General features: G+C 36.0%; 1 protein-coding gene across 5 annotated transcripts in view; it reads right to left on the reverse strand.

Annotated features, from left to right (window-relative positions):
- Window positions 1-17,833, reverse strand: part of LOC108327956 (ABC transporter A family member 1) — a 72,269-nt gene that overhangs the window by 40,508 nt on the left and 13,928 nt on the right. For all 5 annotated transcript variants that reach the window (XR_008247225.1, XM_017561704.2, XM_052873575.1 and 2 more), the window contains 8 exons: window positions 14,233-14,465; window positions 14,027-14,141; window positions 13,857-13,946; window positions 10,605-10,825; window positions 10,415-10,527; window positions 8,055-8,161; window positions 4,664-4,726; window positions 2,741-2,827 (listed from right to left, as the gene is read on the reverse strand). Coding sequence is in view for 4 of the 5 variants with exons in the window: in XM_017561704.2 (XP_017417193.1) it covers window positions 2,741-2,827; window positions 4,664-4,726; window positions 8,055-8,161; window positions 10,415-10,527; window positions 10,605-10,825; window positions 13,857-13,946; window positions 14,027-14,141; window positions 14,233-14,465 (1,029 nt within the window). In the remaining variant the exon portion in view is untranslated. The remainder of the gene's footprint in view (window positions 1-2,740; window positions 2,828-4,663; window positions 4,727-8,054; window positions 8,162-10,414; window positions 10,528-10,604; window positions 10,826-13,856; window positions 13,947-14,026; window positions 14,142-14,232; window positions 14,466-17,833) is intronic.

Here is a 17,833-nt window from a genome sequence, read left to right on the forward strand (position 1 = left end):
TCATCCATTTCTTCTGTGTCAATTCCCAAGTCTGTGGGTGATGCCTTAACTCATCCTAGCTGGCATCAAGCCATGCTGCATGAATTAATAAGTGCTTTACAGAAAAGTGGAACTTGGGAGCTTGTCCAATTACCATCTGGAAAGTCTGTTGTTGGTTGCAGGTGGGTGTATGCTATCAAGATTGGCCCTGATGGCACAATTGATCGTCTGAAAGCTCGACTGGTTGCCAAAGGCTACACACAGATTTTTGGTTTGGATTATGGTGATACTTTTTCTCTAGTGGCCAAAATGACCTATGTTCGCCTCTTCATTGCCATGGCTGCTCTTCGACAATGGCCTCTTTACCAACTTGATGTCAAAAATGCTTTCCTTAATGGTGATTTGCATGAAGAAATTTATATGGAGCAACCGCCCGGCTTTGTTGCTCAGGGGGAGTCATCTAGATTGGTATGTCGTCTTCGCAAATCCTTATATGGCCTAAAACAATCTCCTCGAGCCTGGTTTGCTAAATTCAGCTTTGTTGTTCAACAATTTGGTATGTCTCGCAGTGAAGCGGATCATTCAGTGTTTTATCGCCACTCAAGTGCTGGATGTGTCTACTTAATAGTGTATGTCGATGACATTATTCTCACAGGAAGCGACTATCTTGGCATCTCTCAGATGAAACAGCACCTTTGTCATCATTTTCAAACCAAAGATCTTGGCAAACTCCGGTACTTTTTGGGTATTAAAGTAGCACAATCCAACACTGGTATTGTCATATCTCAGAGGAAGTATGCATTAGACATCTTGGAGGAAACAGGGTTAATGAACTCTAAATCTGTTGAGACACCTATGGATCCTAACATCAAACTCCTACCAAATCAGGGGGAGCCTTTCTCAGATCCTGAACGGTACAAAAGATTAGTTGATAAATTAAACTATCTTACTGTTACGCGTCCTGACATTTCCTTCGCAATTAGCATGGTGAGTCAATTCCTAAACTCCCCATGTGAAGACCATTGGGATGTTGTTGTTCGCATACTGAAGTATATTAAAGGATCACCTGGAAAAGGTTTGCTATATGGTCCTAACAACGATACAAAAATCGTTTGCTATTCAGATGCTGATTGGGCTGGTTCTCCTTCTGAAAGAAGGTCTACTTCTGGATATTGTGTCTCTATTGGTGGCAACCTGATATCTTGGAAAAGTAAGAAACAAAGTGTTGTGGCAAGGTCCAGCGCAGAAGCAGAATATAGAGCTATGGCATCAGCTACTTGCGAGCTTGTGTGGCTTAAACAATTACTTAGTGAATTGAAATTTGGAGATGTCACTCACATGACACTTATATGTGATAATCAAGCTGCTCTGCATATTAGCTCTAACCCCGTCTTCCATGAAAGAACCAAGCACATTGAAGTTGATTGTCATTTTATTCGAGAAAAAATCATATCCGGAGATATCAAGACTGAGTTTGTTAACTCAAGTAACCAGTTGGCAGACATATTCAGTAAGTCCTTACGAAGACCTAGAATTGACTATCTTTGTAACAAGCTTGGAACATATGATTTATATGCTCCAGCTTGAGAGAGAGTGTTAGATGTTAAGATGTGTGTTTATGTTAATTGGGCTTAGCCCATTCTGTATTAAGGACCTTGGCCCATATCTTACATTATAAATAAACTACCCTATGTATATGCAAAAGACACAAGGGAGATTTCTCCTAATCTTCTCTATTTCTAACAGAGTTAACCATAAACTCACTTAATAAGAGATTTGGTATACCATTTTACAGATGTGGTGCCCCAGTCTTTTTTGTGTTTTTCCTTTTTTATTATATTTTGATGAGTTGCATATGATTAATGTTATTTGTGGTGCTAAGATAGTGGCATGGCAAACAACATTGTGTTGTCTTAGCACTCTGCACTTTTATTAAAAAAAACTGGAATCCATATGTTAAGCCTGCGCATTATGCAAGTAAGTATTGTGAAAGCAAATTAGATATCAAACTTTTACCATAGTTTGGTTTTAGAGCTCTAGTATTTGCTAATCTTGCTCTATATTCAAATTGTCTTAAAACAAATTATATTTCATCGGTGCTCACTACAAATGTGTTCAAAAATAATTTAATGAATGATATAGTTTATTCTAATTTGTTTATTTTCGAGTAAAATTAATAAGAATTTAAAAAAAAAATCATAATAAAAACAAAATTTTGATAATAAATTCTTGAAGGGTGTGTAAAATGGTGATTTTATTTACATGAGTCTTCAAAAATAATTTAATGAGTATTCTAATTTAATTTATTTTTCAAGTATTATTAATAAAAAAAATTAGAAAAGTATGGATGATAAAAACACAAATTTCTATAATAAATTCTTGAAGGCCAAGTAAAATTTGTTATTTTATTTGTAAGTTTTTATCTTTAAAACACTAATATCTAGTACAGTTGGTATTATATAAATTTTTATAAAATTGAAATATACAAATATTTTGTATGAATGTTAATACTAATATATTCATTTAATTTTAGCCCCTGTACTTCTACATCTTGGTTCCATCCCGTTTCTATTCATTAGCTGTTTCGTCAGCCGTCTTTTCTGTTTTTCTCAATGAATATTTTCTGATATTTATATACAGAGAATAGTCAGTAAGTCATTGTACTCTTTTCATTCAAAGAACCAATATATTTTTCTTTCTGCTCAAATCCGGGGTGTTTCTGGTAAAAACAGTTGTTGAAACTTGTAATTACTAAACTTACCTCATCAGCCATATTAATAACAGCATTGTCCAACAAGTGTTCCTCCACTCCCTTTAATATAGCAAATAGTTCCAAATGTTCTCTAACCTGGGTAAATTGAATGAAAGATTTCAGCATATCATACAATGTAAAGTTGAAAAGGCAATTTTAGCAAAAAAAAAATTAAATAAAAGTAGCACTGCAATCCAATCAGATATCCGTTAGAAGGGTGTCGGTGTGCAAGTATCAGAGAAGAAAGACCCCCTAAAACCTGTAATACAAGCTGCAATGGACCTAATAATTTGAGGCAACAGCTGTAAGACTTTTGGAGATTGAGTATTTAATGTTTACTATCTTTCCAAGTAGTTTAGTTGATGTTAAGTATAGTTCAATGTATCTTACGAAGTTGGGACTTTTTAACTGTTCTCTTGAAAATAGTAGCGGTTATTTATTACCCTTGTAATCACTCTTGTTATAAATAAGTCAATCTAGTGAGTGGAAAAAAATACTCAAGCACATTCAGAAAATTTCCTCACATTTTCTCCAAAGGACCTATGCAACATATAACATGGAATTGGTAAATATAGCATGTAATATACATAAAAGAAATAGTAACAAATAAATTAATTAAAGAAAAACCACTCTATACTTTCTTGAATTATGTCTCATTTTAATACTTATCCCTCACCCATAAAACATTTATTGCAGATCCAAACTGTATTTCAATTTCCACAAAATGTTTTTGTGGCATTATCTGATAAAAATCGGAAACAAGCTATGCAAGAGATAGAGACAGGAAAATGTGATGCCTTAATTAGGCCTAATTACGTTCTTAGTTCTACAAATATAGGATAATTCTAGCTTTGATCCCCCAAATTCAAAAAGGTTTTTTTAGTTCCTCAAAATTGAAAAAATATGATTTTAGAACCTAAACATTTAATTTGAGACTAAACCAACTTTTTCAGAGTTTTGGGTTTAAAACTATGTTACTCCCTCTTTTTATGCAAAGGTAGGTATGCTAAAGCATCATGGTATAAACCCTAAAATGTAGGATAATTCTAGCTTTGATCCCTCCAATTAAAAAATGTATTTTTAGTACCTCAAAATTGGAAAAAAAGAGATTTTAGGGTTTAGGGTTTAAAACTAGTTTAGTCCCTCTTTTTATGGAAAGGTAGGTATGCTAAAATGAGATATAAAATATTAAAAAAAAATACAAGATAGTGGGGGAACTAGACCCTCAAATTAGTGTGATTAGAGACTAAAACCATATTTTACTAAATTTGAGGGACTAAAATAAACATTTTTTAATTTAAGGGACTAAAAAGGGACTTGTCTGAAAATGTAGATACTAGAAAAATAACTAAACATTTCAGTTATTCTCTCAAAAATGTTAGTTGTTTATTATCTTTGTAATCATTCTTGTCATAAATAAATCAATCTAGTGAGTGGAAAAAATAATCAAGCACATTCAGAAAATTTCATTGCAACAATTCCTCACAGACCTGTGGCAACATATACATGATAACAGTAAAACATAGGATGTAATATATATATATATATATATATATATATAAGACATAGAAACAAAAAAATAATAATTGAAGAAAAGGTTACAATTATTTTCTGTGCTATTGTATAAAATAAGGGTACAAAATCCGTAAGATTGTGTTCCTTACAATCATCATCACAACTACATGATAATTAAGATGCAATTGACAATCGCTGAAAGGCCCACCAAAATGAAACAAAAAAAAAAGTACTATAAAATATTGAGGATATGAATATGAATCAGCCTTTTAGAACAATACAAGCAATTAGTTATAGAAAAAGGACAATGATTAATAATTTAGAAATTAGAACTACTATCCAACAAATACGTAGATTGCAGGGAATAAGTACTCACAATACAGAGAATAAAAATATATAAAAACCACTTCTACTTACTGTTAATTCAGGAAAGAGTATATCATGTTGTGGGCAGACACCCAAAACCTTCCGTATCTCATCCTACAACACAAGACGATTGCATTTTGAATGAACACAAGACTAAGAGCACGTGGTCAGCAAGAAAGGAGAAGTAACAAAACAAAGTCAGAAAGAGGATATCGATACATTTATAACAGAGTGCAGTTTTTGTTTGTTTCTGTTGCAATTGACAATATTCAGTTTCAGTTATTATTATGTTGATATATTGTATGTGATATCTGTTCAAAGATTAATTCTGATATCAATACAGGTTTAGCTTCTGTTTCAGATCAAATCTTCTATTTTCTCAGTTTTCCATTTAGTTTGTCTAGTTTTCTCAGCTTTACTGTACTCAGAAATTTTAACAAGCCTGATATCCCTGAAACTGTGGTTAGGAATTCCAACTCACATTAGCTCATCACAGCATAAAGACTAAAAAGTAAAATATATATGAAGCCTACTAATGAGCAGATAGATTAAATGGTTTTTTATTATTCCACCTTTATCTGTAGAAGGAACAACACAATCTTATCCCAATAGGTGAGGTTGGCTAAATGATTCAACAACGTCACTCAGCTTGGTTAAACATCAAGTGTTCAGGGATATTAATTATGAGATCTTAACAACTTCCTCTATTGTCCTTCTAGGTCTCCATGTCCCTTTTTTCAAAGATCTAAAAACTATACCATCCAATCTCATTGGTGCTGCCAGTGTGGCCTTCTTAGTACATATCCACTCCAAATCACTTTAACTAATTCTCTGACAATTTTTTCCGAAATCTATATCTCCTCATACACAATCATTTCATATGCTTTTTTTTTTGTTTAGCCACACATCCATCTAACCATTCTTATTTCAGCAACTCCCCTTTTCCTAGTGTTATCCCTCCAAAGCATAACATTCACTACCAAAGTTTGCTTCAAGTAAATACTGTCCATGAAATATATCAGGGCTATCATATCTGTCTTAGCACGCATCTCAATGAGCATATTTTGTGTTCTCTAATCTTTATAATAAAACATTATAGAGAGAACTTTTGTCTGGAAAGACCATATCACTCAGAAGTCAAAACTTTGTTTAGTAAATAAACATGCACTAGCATCACTATGCTATCTATCTATAACCGGCCTAAGTTGACATATAACCGTAATTTTGCTTGAATTTAGAAGTCAATCTAAACAAGACATGCAATTAAATTCTGCATATAAATTAAAAGCTTGATGTTATGTCATTTGTTGCAAGTAGGACATTAAATGCATTACTAGAAGTTGGTAGAATATTAAATGTACTACAAGAAGCTAATAGAAGTTGTTAGAAGGTTCTAGAGGTCACTTTGTAATTATTACTTTAGGGTTAGAGTTCTCTATATTTAGAGACTGAAATGTTTCAAATGAATTAATTCTTGAATAAAAATTTTCTTTCATTCATAATTCTTCCAAGTTCATTCATACATGTGTATCTGCTACCTCATAGTTGATAGTGTCAGGACACTGAGTTTGGGCTAAAGCTCAGCAACTAAGTTCAATAGGGGAGGGGTTTGACCCACATAACTTCGCCCACACCCCAAAAATGTTCAACATACCCAGATTACACTTTTTCTGTCATACGGCAACGGAGTAGCCACACCATTGTTGGTTTTTGCTGAGGTTGGTGGAGAGGTGTTGACAGGTAGATTTTGACACACTGTTTTAGCTGAAGTGAAGATCATAAAGCCAGAAGGCAAGTAGATCTTGAGTTCTGGTTTTTTGTTCCAGGCAGCATGGGTTTTTGGGTCAGAGTTCATCCCACATTGTGCAATCCAAAAATGTTTCAAATTGTATAATCCGGAAGTCAAAAGTAGTTACTTCTAGAATGCACAATCAGAAGTCAAAATTGTGTTCCGGATTGCATGATCCAAAACACGTTTCTTTAGGTCAACTTTGACTTCCACTTAGTTTATTGTGTTTCTTATTGGAGGAAGTGTAATTCCATGGAATAGCAAGTAGATTGTTGTTGTTAGATCAAGTATAAAAAAAAAACATTGTGCTATGGTTCATACTAACAGGGACTTGCTTGTGATAATCAATCAGCTTTGTACCTTTACTCAAACTCAAGCTTCCATTACCAAACTAAACAATACAAATTTTGTCAGAGAAAAGATTCTTTGGAACACCACCAAAATACTTATTCTGTGAGCTCCAAGGATTAATTATTTGATATCTTAAAGTCTTACAAGGTCCTACCTACAACTGCATACATATATAACAAGTTAGATGTATATGATATATGCAGTACAACTTGCGTGGGAGTGATGGTTGTGGTTGTAATTATATGCTAGTCTTTCCTTCAATTCTTTCTTATGTTTTCATAGTGTCCATAAACAGTTTAGCCTGTTATTAACTCTAAAACCCTAACCATTAGGAAATTCATTCTGTTTCATGTAATATATTTGTATCAGTGTTATCAAATATAGGCTATTGTCAAGCCATGGAAGAGTTATAGCTTACCACCCAACATGGCAGTGGCAATGAAGGTTTTCCATGTCAACCCATTGCAACTGCTTTGGGTGTCACGGAACAAACAAGGGGGGTTGAGGAGTGGTAGCACGAAACTTGCATTCAAAATGAAGGAAATGAAGGAGGAGAAGCCTCCTCACCCGAGGAAGTGAAACCCTAATCTTCTCTCTTTTCTACTAATTCTCCTAGAGTAATAAACCTAGTCAGCCCAAGTGCTTTTCTTTTCCTTTTAAAGGAGTTGGGCTATCCAACCCATCCAAACCAAACATTACAACAGAATATCAACCTAGGGTACCCTACCCACATTACAGCAGCCTCTATTTTTATTGTGCAGTCCCGCCCACAAGTCCTTTTTTTCTCTTCCAAATTCCTTTTTATTCAGCACCACCCACCCTTCCTAATGTTCTTTTCTTCTTTTCCACTCAAATTATTTTCTGAAAAAAATTATCACCTATTTTTCGGCAACACAACGGTCATTGATATTTTCTCGACATGATATTATTATTAATTATGGTTGTCTTCTATTATTATAATGTTACAATTATATTTCTGCATTTTTTTGAATTAAATATATGTATATCTTGTACGTTGTTTTTGTCCACAATGCTTCTGCTATAACCCTCTAAGGCTTCTGATATATTTTCAAAGAGAATTTTTTGGGTCCCTAATACTTTCTGTTATCAAATATCCATAACACTTTAGTAAACAACGCAAATTCCAATTCAGATTATCCAATTGAACATACACACTACATTAAATTACCATTGCTATGACACAAGACTGTAATTACTTAATAGTCTACTAAATTCCTCAAGACATACTATTTAGGACTAAGAGCTCACAAGAGACTATGTAGCACCTGACTTAAAACTTACAATATCTGATACAATATTCTTTCCAAATACCAAAGCATCCCCAGAAGAAGGAGGAAGCAGACCAACAAGCATTGAGATTGTCGTGCTTTTCCCAGCTCCATTATGTCCTTGAAAACAGAAACAAAATCATTGAGCAACAATCTCCTATCCCTATTGGTAGTAGATAAAGCTTATCAGCAAATATAAAAGTAAATTAAGAATGGGAATTAGATATCCTTCTAAGAAAATAAAACCATTGATAACAGGAACAATGACAAACGGGGATGAATGCATATTAATGAGCTATAGCCTTTAATTTCCCTTTAATTTGTTATTCCATTGAAAAAAAATATTTTCATTTAAATTGAAATACAGAATGTAATCAATGCTTGTGATTTTTGGAGGAATCAAAAGGATGAAAGGCAGGCACTTGGTATTGGGATGGTTAGATCCTCATGATACCATAATGAATTTCAGAAATGCAAAAAACTGAAAGGATACCGAATTTTGAGAAAGAATTATGGTATTTATTGAACTGAAAAGTGCAGGATACAATTATTTGTACTATTCCGGAATACTTGAACTTTGCTGTCATGTAACAGCTAACTGAGCCACAAACTGAATTCTAACTGCTGCAAACTAACTATAATGCAGTAAGATGGCCCTTGTGGAACTGCACCGACACTGTTAGTATAACATGTATTAAATATAGGTAGCTGTTAGAATGGGTATTTAATATAGATGATTAGCAGTTGTACCTGAGTTGTTAGCATTAATTATATAATTGTTTTTCGATAAATAACAAAAATAAGCTGAGAAATAGTCAATCTTTTAAACTCTTTTTCTCATATTTTCAGTCTTAAGTTGGTATCAAAATGGATTAATCCCTCTCTGTTAGTTTTGTGATTCGCTGCTGGCTGCTGGCCACCAGCTACTGCCAGTCCCGTCCGCTGGCCAACATCATCCGTTGCCAGCAACCCTTTTGTCACCAGGACTCTACATCTTCTCCACAAGCCTCATCAGACCTCCTTACCCTTGTTTCAACCAGTTTCAGCTTTGGTTGGTAGGCTCCTCTCTCCTCTCTCTCTCATACTCTTCCTCCATGACTGTTTTCCATCTTATAGTTGGAACTAGCTGTGGACTGTAGATTGTCATTTTAATTATGATTGCCGGTGAATTCTTCCTTCAATATGTCTTCCTTTACTCAAAGCAGATACAAACGTCCTCAATGTTCTTTTTTTAGGAGAATTGGCCACATTCAAGATAAATGTTTCTCCTTACATGGTTTTCCAGGCAAGACAGTGTTGTTAGTAGGATATTAAATACATTACTAGAAGTTGGTAGAATATTCAATGTTTTACTAGAAGCTAATAGAAGTTGTTAGAAGATTCTAGGGATCTCTTTGTAATTATTACTTTAGGTAGTTAGAAGATGCCTACAGGCTACTGTGTTTTCATTGGATGAATCTTGGAAGAGCAAGAAACAAAATGTTTACAGAATCAACTAGTGAAGTTGAGTATAGCACAATGGCATTCCTTACTTGTGAGCTTATATGATTCAAACAATTTTTCCAAGAATTAAATTTGTGAGATTCAGCCAATGAAGATGTATTACGATATCCAAGCTACTCTCCACATTTCTTCCAATCCAATGTTTCATGAAAGGACTAAACACGTACAAATTGACTGTCACTTTATTTGGGAAAAGTTGTTATCCAAGGAAATTTACACTGAGTTTGTTGGATCAATTGACCAACTAGAAGATGTGTTAACAAAATCCTTGAGAGGATCTTGGATTGAATTTATTTGCTCTAAGATTGATACATACATTTGTATACTCCAACTTGTGGAGGAGTGTTAGAATATGTATTAAATATAGATAGTTGTTAGAATAGGTTTTTAATGTAAATGATTGCAGTTGTAAGTATGAGCTGATAGCATTAATTACCTATATATTCCTGATGTAATTTTCTTTTATAAATAACAAAGATCAGCCGAGAGATAATCAATCTCAAACTCTTTTTCTCATATTTTAGTCTTATGTGACAAATTACAATGCACATGCCCAAGGGGACTACAATAAATAAATAATATCTTACAATATCTCGATTAAATCCAGAGTAACTTATAGTATCATAACTTATAAGATTAATTTTCATATGCCCTTACTGTCTCTTAAAATTAGTTTAGATGTTTTCTAATATTTAATGATTTGTTTCCTTATTCAATTACCATTATGATTCAGTATCATGAATAAGGGTTAATGGTTTATGTTTTGTAACACATAGGACAAATTACATAATGTTCCTGTGTTCTCCCTACCTAAAAGCCTATAATTTCAACGGTATTTAAGTCAAAGAATAAAAGAGAAACCGCACAGACCTAGGAGGGCAAGAATCTGGTTTTCATACAGTGTCAGCTGTAAAGAGTTAACAGCACAGCAATCTCCTTTCTCTGTAGCATACACTTTATGTAAATTCCTGATTTGAATGCACCTGAAAATTAATAAAAAATCACAATGAGGCAACGCATCATATAACAAATTGATGCACTTCAATTGTATATCATATACCTGCTATCAAGCTCCTGCTGTTTCATGTCTAAGCTTATTGGTTCAATGGCAGGTCTGGAAGTATATTCCCTTGAAATATTCCCTTCTGACTCAGAAGTCTTACCAGATACTTTAACATTAGAACCGGAGGAACTATCTTTTACAACTTTTTTCCTCCTCCAGAAGTCCCTTTGGAAAATAAAGCTCCATGTGTATCTCCTTCCATACTCCCTCGGAAGAACCTTTAAGATGAAGCGAGTTAAAATGGTTTTACCACTTACAAGACGGTATGGAAAGAGAATTCATGGAAATAAAACAAAAAGTTAATTTCATTGAAAAACAACAAAGAAATGGCTAATCTAGATGTGTCCCTTTTAATGATCAACACCAAGAAGCTGATACCATCAAACAATTTCAGTTGGAGTTTATATCAATCCTACAAACCAATTTGTAAAATTAGTCTTCACAGGCCACGCCCTCCACCCTTCTTTTTATATACTTCAGACTCTATCTCTTGTAAATTTGGAACTAGTCATACATCTTCTTGGAAGAGGTATATAACTAACCCTACCTTTCTTAGGTACATTCCTATTATAAAATGGTAACAATTTTAAAAGTTACTCCGACTAAAATCCAAAAAGGCAAAAGACACCTTTCAGGACTTATGGAGAAAAACTTGAATATTTTATACATATACATTAGAATCTTACAATCAAGAATCAATTTATATAAATATATATATATATATATATATATATATATATGATGAATATAAAATGACTTTGAATCTTAAACACATGAATGAATCTATGCAATTTCACATCATTGACATAAAATGACCTCAAGGTTTCTCCTTTTTTCTACTTTTCTTTCACCAATTCTCGTGAGAGAAATTGAAAATTAGTATAAACTTGAATAGTTAAATGAAAAGAAAATGAAGGAACACTTCCTATTTCATTCTTTTACTCTCTGTGTGTATTTCATTCTTTTACTCTGTCTCTCTGTATTTCAAACTACAATGAAAAAGCACACTAACTACCTGAGACCTAATTTACCAAACTAACTACCCGAGAGCTAATTCTAAAAAACTAACTACATGAGAACTAATTTTAACAGCTAACTACCTAAGAGTTACTTAACTAACTCAGATAATTTGTTAAACTAACTACTTGAGAGCCAAGTTTACTAACTCTCTTACAATATCCACAAGCCACGAAAGCACCATAAACAATGAACCACAGTGCAATGGGACCACAATGTTAAATGGGCATCCCACACTAATAGTGTTGTTGACAACCCTTTTCTTACAATGATTGAAGAAGAAATGCTTGAGTAATACCAGTTCTTTATTCAAGATTAAGTTTAGCAGTTTCTGTTATGGATAATTCAGTTACTGTTGTATGGTAGTTAGACGTTTTGTGGGTTAGAGGGGCACCCACACAACTAGTTTTGTTGACAACCCCTTTCTCACAATGATTGATGAAGAAATGCTTGAGTTATTTCTTCATGATTAAGTTTTCCAGTTTTGGTTGTGAATAATTCAGCTATACTTGTATGTTAGTTAGATACTTTGTGGAATGTTAACTAACTGCTTGTTATTGTAAAATAAACAGTAATGTTATATTGTAATGAATAGATGTAAGAAATAAAATTTCAGATTGAGTACCCATATCCCCTGTTCTCTCTCTCTTTTCTTCTCTGTTTTTGTACCAGTGTTTAGTTTGTATTCTAACAGTTTCTTCCTCCGTTCCCATGTGGTGGTTTTAATGAGTCCTGTGCTTTATTACCACTTCATCCTCCTATATGGTTTATAGACCTTGAGAGAAAGATAGTGTTAGGTTCCTGAGTTGGAGACCTAACTAAGACAACCCAATCACACACACACAAACAAGAATTAACACTGTAAAAGGAATGGCTTTCTGTATTGATATTGAAAGAAGGTACACAGGTAGCGTTAATGGAGGCCTAATCCTCCTCTTAACCCTAGCGGAGGCCTAATCCCCCTCAACAAGGTCCAAGACCTGTTTATAAATAGTAAAAATGATTCCCCCTTCCAGAATTACCCAAAAGGTTTATTTATACTCTCTCTCCCTCTAACAGCCTAACAAACTTCCCCGCTCTTCTTTACTCCTCTGCCTTCTATCCTAAACACATTACCCATAATGTCCTATCACCCTATATCCTAACAGATAGTGTATTAGATATACAATAAGAAAAAGATAAAGTTTGAAAATATTATTTGCATTTTGAATCGCTGTTGAAAGAGCAACAGAGTTTTGATTTTTGCTAGAGCATGAGATTAAGTTCAGGGCCGCACATGCTTCCTGAACTCATTGGGGGACTAAATATAATCTCTTGGTGGTCCAAGTAACCAAATTTGGTGGCCAAATCCACTACAGAGGAAAAATACAGCTGTCTAGCAGAAACTGCAGTAGAGTCAGTGTGGATTCAGTCCCTTTGTGCTGAACTGTGTCTTAGTTTCCACTTGTACCATCTATTACCATGCCAAACATACAATATTTTTTGTTTGAAAAAAGGAGTTGAACAACACCAGCTTCATCTCGCATTTCAGCTTTGGATTGCATATATCTCAACCAAATCTCCATCCCAGCAAAGTTTTCAACATTGAGAGACAAACACAATGCATTGTTTTGAACCACACTGAGTTTGCAGGGGATGATAGATGAATATCTTTAGTTGCTACAACATTTTATTAGGTTGACCATTGGTCAACATCGCTAGTACTCAGTTTTTCGTGGTTCGTTAGTTCTGCTAGTCTTCAACAGCTGTTCACAGTAATTGTCATCTTTAAGAGATTGAGGAGCCTGCTAAGTAAGCCACTGTCTCCATAAATAGGGACTAATGTACTGACATAATTATTACTGTTCTAAGCAATGAAATAAGGTTCAAATTATGTCACTCTGACACCTAAACAATAACTGAAAAAATCAAAACTTCAACTATTTGTCATTCAGGAAGAGAATTATTTAAAGGCATCAGATTATGAAGTGTTCAATACATAAAAACCATGGACCATTCTCCATTCTTCAAGTGCCATGACACATAGCTATTACATAAACTAGTACATCAGTAAATTGGTCAGGCTTCATTTTATCTGGTAAGAACCAATGGATTGAAAGGAGTTCATCTATACAGATGCAGGCTTCCAGCAAGGAGGTGAGGAGAACGCTTAGAGTGGTCCCCTTCCATTCTAGTCCTATTACTTGAATAGTCTAAATTAGAGGATATATATTCACACACCCAAAGACATACCTTGTCAAAATAAAGTCCAATCGCACAATATAGCAGTGTATCAAGTATCATCATCAGAAGGCATGCAAGAAAGTTCACTCCAGATGATTCCTGAACGATAAATATCTCAGAAATTTGGGGTAAAAAGAATGGGTTAAAAAAGTAATGTTAACAACCACTCAAAAACTCACCCTCCATATGTTACTCCAACGAAGTCCGACATGTGCTCGCTCATAATCGGCAAAGTTGATCGAACCCAAAGCAAAGGCAGTAGGTGAAAGCAAAGAAGCAATAACCTTCAAGATTCTGAAGGTGGACGACCTCAATGAATAAAATGTAGACTAATATAAAAAATTGAACTACAAAAGTAACAGTTATTTAAAGGACAAGCACTCACATTGAAACTCCCTCGTCATTTACTGTGTAATATGGGAAAAAAGCTCCAAGAAAAGATAGAGTTCCAACAGCTACGGCTGTTTTAGCCCGTTTGAAAAATGTTGATATAAGGAATGAGAGCATGATTGCACTTAGCCCAAAAGCAAAAAAGTATGCAAACACCAGTGTCTTATCACTATACTTGAATAAATTATACATGGTGCAAGCTGTAAGGATTCCAGAAGAAATTGCAAACTGCAAACATGAAAATATAAAAAGATGAGAAAATAACAATTTCTTGATCTAGGAATAATTAGAATCTCATCACAGCATATAGTAATACAATTATTTCCTACTGGAAACACAATTTAAGGTAAGAGAATAAATAAAAGAATTGAGTTACAGAGTAGTAGAACCTAACAACACACCATTATTCACAGTAGTAGAATTGTCAATTTACAGAGAATGGGGTTGGGAGCATAACCTCCCTGGTTGAGAGCATAACCTCTCTTTACAGGCTAAACCTGACTTTACAAAATAATACTCGATAATCCTCTACAGAGTTACAAGAGCTCTATTTATATCAGCTCTGACCCGCTACCCCTTTTACAATCGACACCCCTACACCCTTAACTCCTAAACCCACCTATTCTATCATCTTATATCCTAACATTACACCCCCCTGCAGAACAACCTTGTCCTCAAGGTTGGAGCCGAAAAACTTGGTCTCTTGGCTCCTCTTCATCATCTTGTTATCACCTGAAGAGAACCACTGGCTACTGCCCACCAATTCAGGTCAGGAGGCCTAGGTGGTGGCAATTCCTCCTCCACTATCTTCCATTCTTCCTCTTTCCTTCCTATCACCCCCAAATCCCACACCAAGGTCCACGGTTCTACTTCCTTTATTTTTAACAAAGCTTCTGGCTCCCCCCACCTTCTAGCTAGTGTTGGATCCCCATTGCTGAACACCTTCTTCCCTCCTTGATTCAACACCCTAGTCAATACCGTTCGATTTCGTCCTATACTAGGCAACACCGTTTGGTTTCGTCCTTTAACGGGCAACACCGTTCGGTTTCGTCCTTTAACGGGCAACACCGTTCGGTTTCGTCCTTTAATGGTCAATACCGTTCGGTTCCCTATCGAACCGTGCAGCTTCATTGCTTTTGGCTGAATAGGGCCTCCAGCCGAGAGAGTGGACAACTCCGTCTGCTTCAGGTCTAGTTCGGTCTCGGATCGCTCGGCAACCTCACCTGGAATATTGTGCTTGACATCGGACCGTTCGGCAACCCTCAATCTACCGTTCGGTTCCTTCCCGCTATCTTCAACCGTTCGGTCCGTGTTGGTTTTCTTCCTCTGCTCATCCCCCAAGCTCACCTGGTACGGTTGGGTACCCTCCATGGGTAAACCCCGTTCCTCGACTAGTCCCTTGCCTATGAAATTGTGGCTGGCTCCACTGTCGGTCAAAACCATACCCGTTCGGCTCCCTATCAAACCGTTCGGTTTCATCATTTTTGGCTAAGTGAGGCCTCCAGCCGAGAAAACGGACATCTCCATTTGCTTTCGGTCTACTTCGATCTCCGCTTCCTCAGTCTCCACCTCTTCATCCTCCCCCAAAATAATCGTCCCTCAACCCTTTTCTGGCCATTGATGGCCTGGACCGAACGGTCGTCCCAGATTATGGCGATCGGCCTCTGACCGCTCGGTAACTTTCAATCGACATGGGTTATAGCAATAGGTCTCGGACAGTGTCACCTCTTCGCTCGGTCGTCCCCAAGACGACTGGTCTTCAATCCCGCTCCTGTTCCCGACCTTTTCGCCTCCCTGGAATTCTTCAACATCCTTTGTATGAGAAATAAAGAAGATTGGGAGAAAATATCCCTTATGTGTTTAGACTACACATAGGGTAGTTTATTTATATTGTAAGATATGGGTCAATGCCCTTAATACAGAATAGACTAAGCCCAAATAACAGAAACACACATCTTAACATCTAACACTCCCCCTCAAGCTGGAGCATATAAATCATATGTTCCAAGCTTGTTACAAAGATAATCAATTCTAGGTCCTCGTAAGGACTTAGTGAATATGTCTGCCAACTGGTTGCTTGAGTTAACAAACTCAGTCTTGATATCTCCGGATATGATTTTTTCTCGAATGAAATGACAATCAACTTCAATGTGTTTGGTTCTCTCATGGAAGACAGGATTAGAGCTAATATGGAGAGCAGCTTGATTATCACATATAAGTATCATGTGAGTGACATCTCCAAATTTCAATTCACTAAGCAATTGTTTAAGCCACACAAGCTCGCAAGTAGTTGATGCCATTGAGCTCAGGCGGTTGCTCCATATAAATTTCTTCCTGCAAATCACCATTGAGAAAAGCATTTTTGACATCAAGTTGGTAAAGAGGCCATTGTCGAAGAGCGGCCATGGCAATGAAAAGGCGAACAGAGGTCATTTTTGCCACTGGAGAAAAAGTATCACCATAATCCAAACCAAAAATCTGTGTGTAGCCTTTGGCAACCAGTCGAGCTTTCAAACGATCAATTGTGCCATCAGGACCAACCTTGATAGCATACACCCACCTGCAACCAACAACAGACTTTCCAGATGGTAATTGGACAAGCTCCCAAGTTCCACTTTCCTGTAAAGCACTTAATTCATCCATCATAGCTTGACGCCAACCAGGATGAGTTAAGGCATCACCCACAGATTTGGGAATTGACACAGAAGAAATGGATGAGAGACAAGTATAAAAAGATGGAGATAATCTGTGGTAATTAAGAACAGTATAATGGGGGGAAGGGTTACGGGTAGAGCGTATACCTTTACGGAGGGCAATAGGCAAGTCAGACTCAGTTGCTGGAGCCGGAGGAGACACATGAGGCGGCACCGGAAGTGAGTCATGAGGGAGACAATTACGGCGACTATAAACCTGAAGGGGTGGAGGTGAAGGATGATCCTGTGGTGAATGAGAGTCTAAAGAAGGAGAAGACAAAATGGGTGGAGCATCACCAGGAGGATCACAGATAAGAGGAATATCAACAGTAACAGGGAGAGGTACAGAACTAGAAGATAGATGTGAAAAGTAAAAAGAAGACTCATCAAAAGTGACATCAGCAGAGATAAAATGACGATTGAGGGAAGGGGAAAAACACTTATAGCCCTTTTGTGACCGTGGAAATCCTAAGAAGACACATTTGTGAGACCTAGGAGATAACTTATCAAGACCAGGACTAAAATCATGAACAAAACATGTAGACCCAAAAACTCGAAGAGGTAATGGATGTAGAGGGTCTTGAGGAAATAAGATAGAATGAGGGATTTTGTTATCTAGGACGGAAGATGGCATGCGGTTGATAAGATAACATGCTGTGAGAACTGCATCACCCCAAAAACGTGAGGGTACTTGACCATGAATAAGAAGTGTACGAGTTGTTTCAATAAGGTGTCTATTCTTACGCTCAGCCACCCCATTTTGTTGAGGGGTATAAGCACATGAGGTTTGGTGAAGAATGCCATGAGAAGCCATAAACTGTTTAAACGGTTGAGAAAGGTATTCACGGCCATTATCACTACGTAAATTTCGAATAGACACCCCAAACTGTGTTTTTATTTCAT

This window comes from Vigna angularis, chromosome 2 (assembly GCF_016808095.1).
Source record: "Vigna angularis cultivar LongXiaoDou No.4 chromosome 2, ASM1680809v1, whole genome shotgun sequence".
In the NCBI taxonomy this organism is placed as follows: domain Eukaryota; kingdom Viridiplantae; phylum Streptophyta; class Magnoliopsida; order Fabales; family Fabaceae; genus Vigna; species Vigna angularis.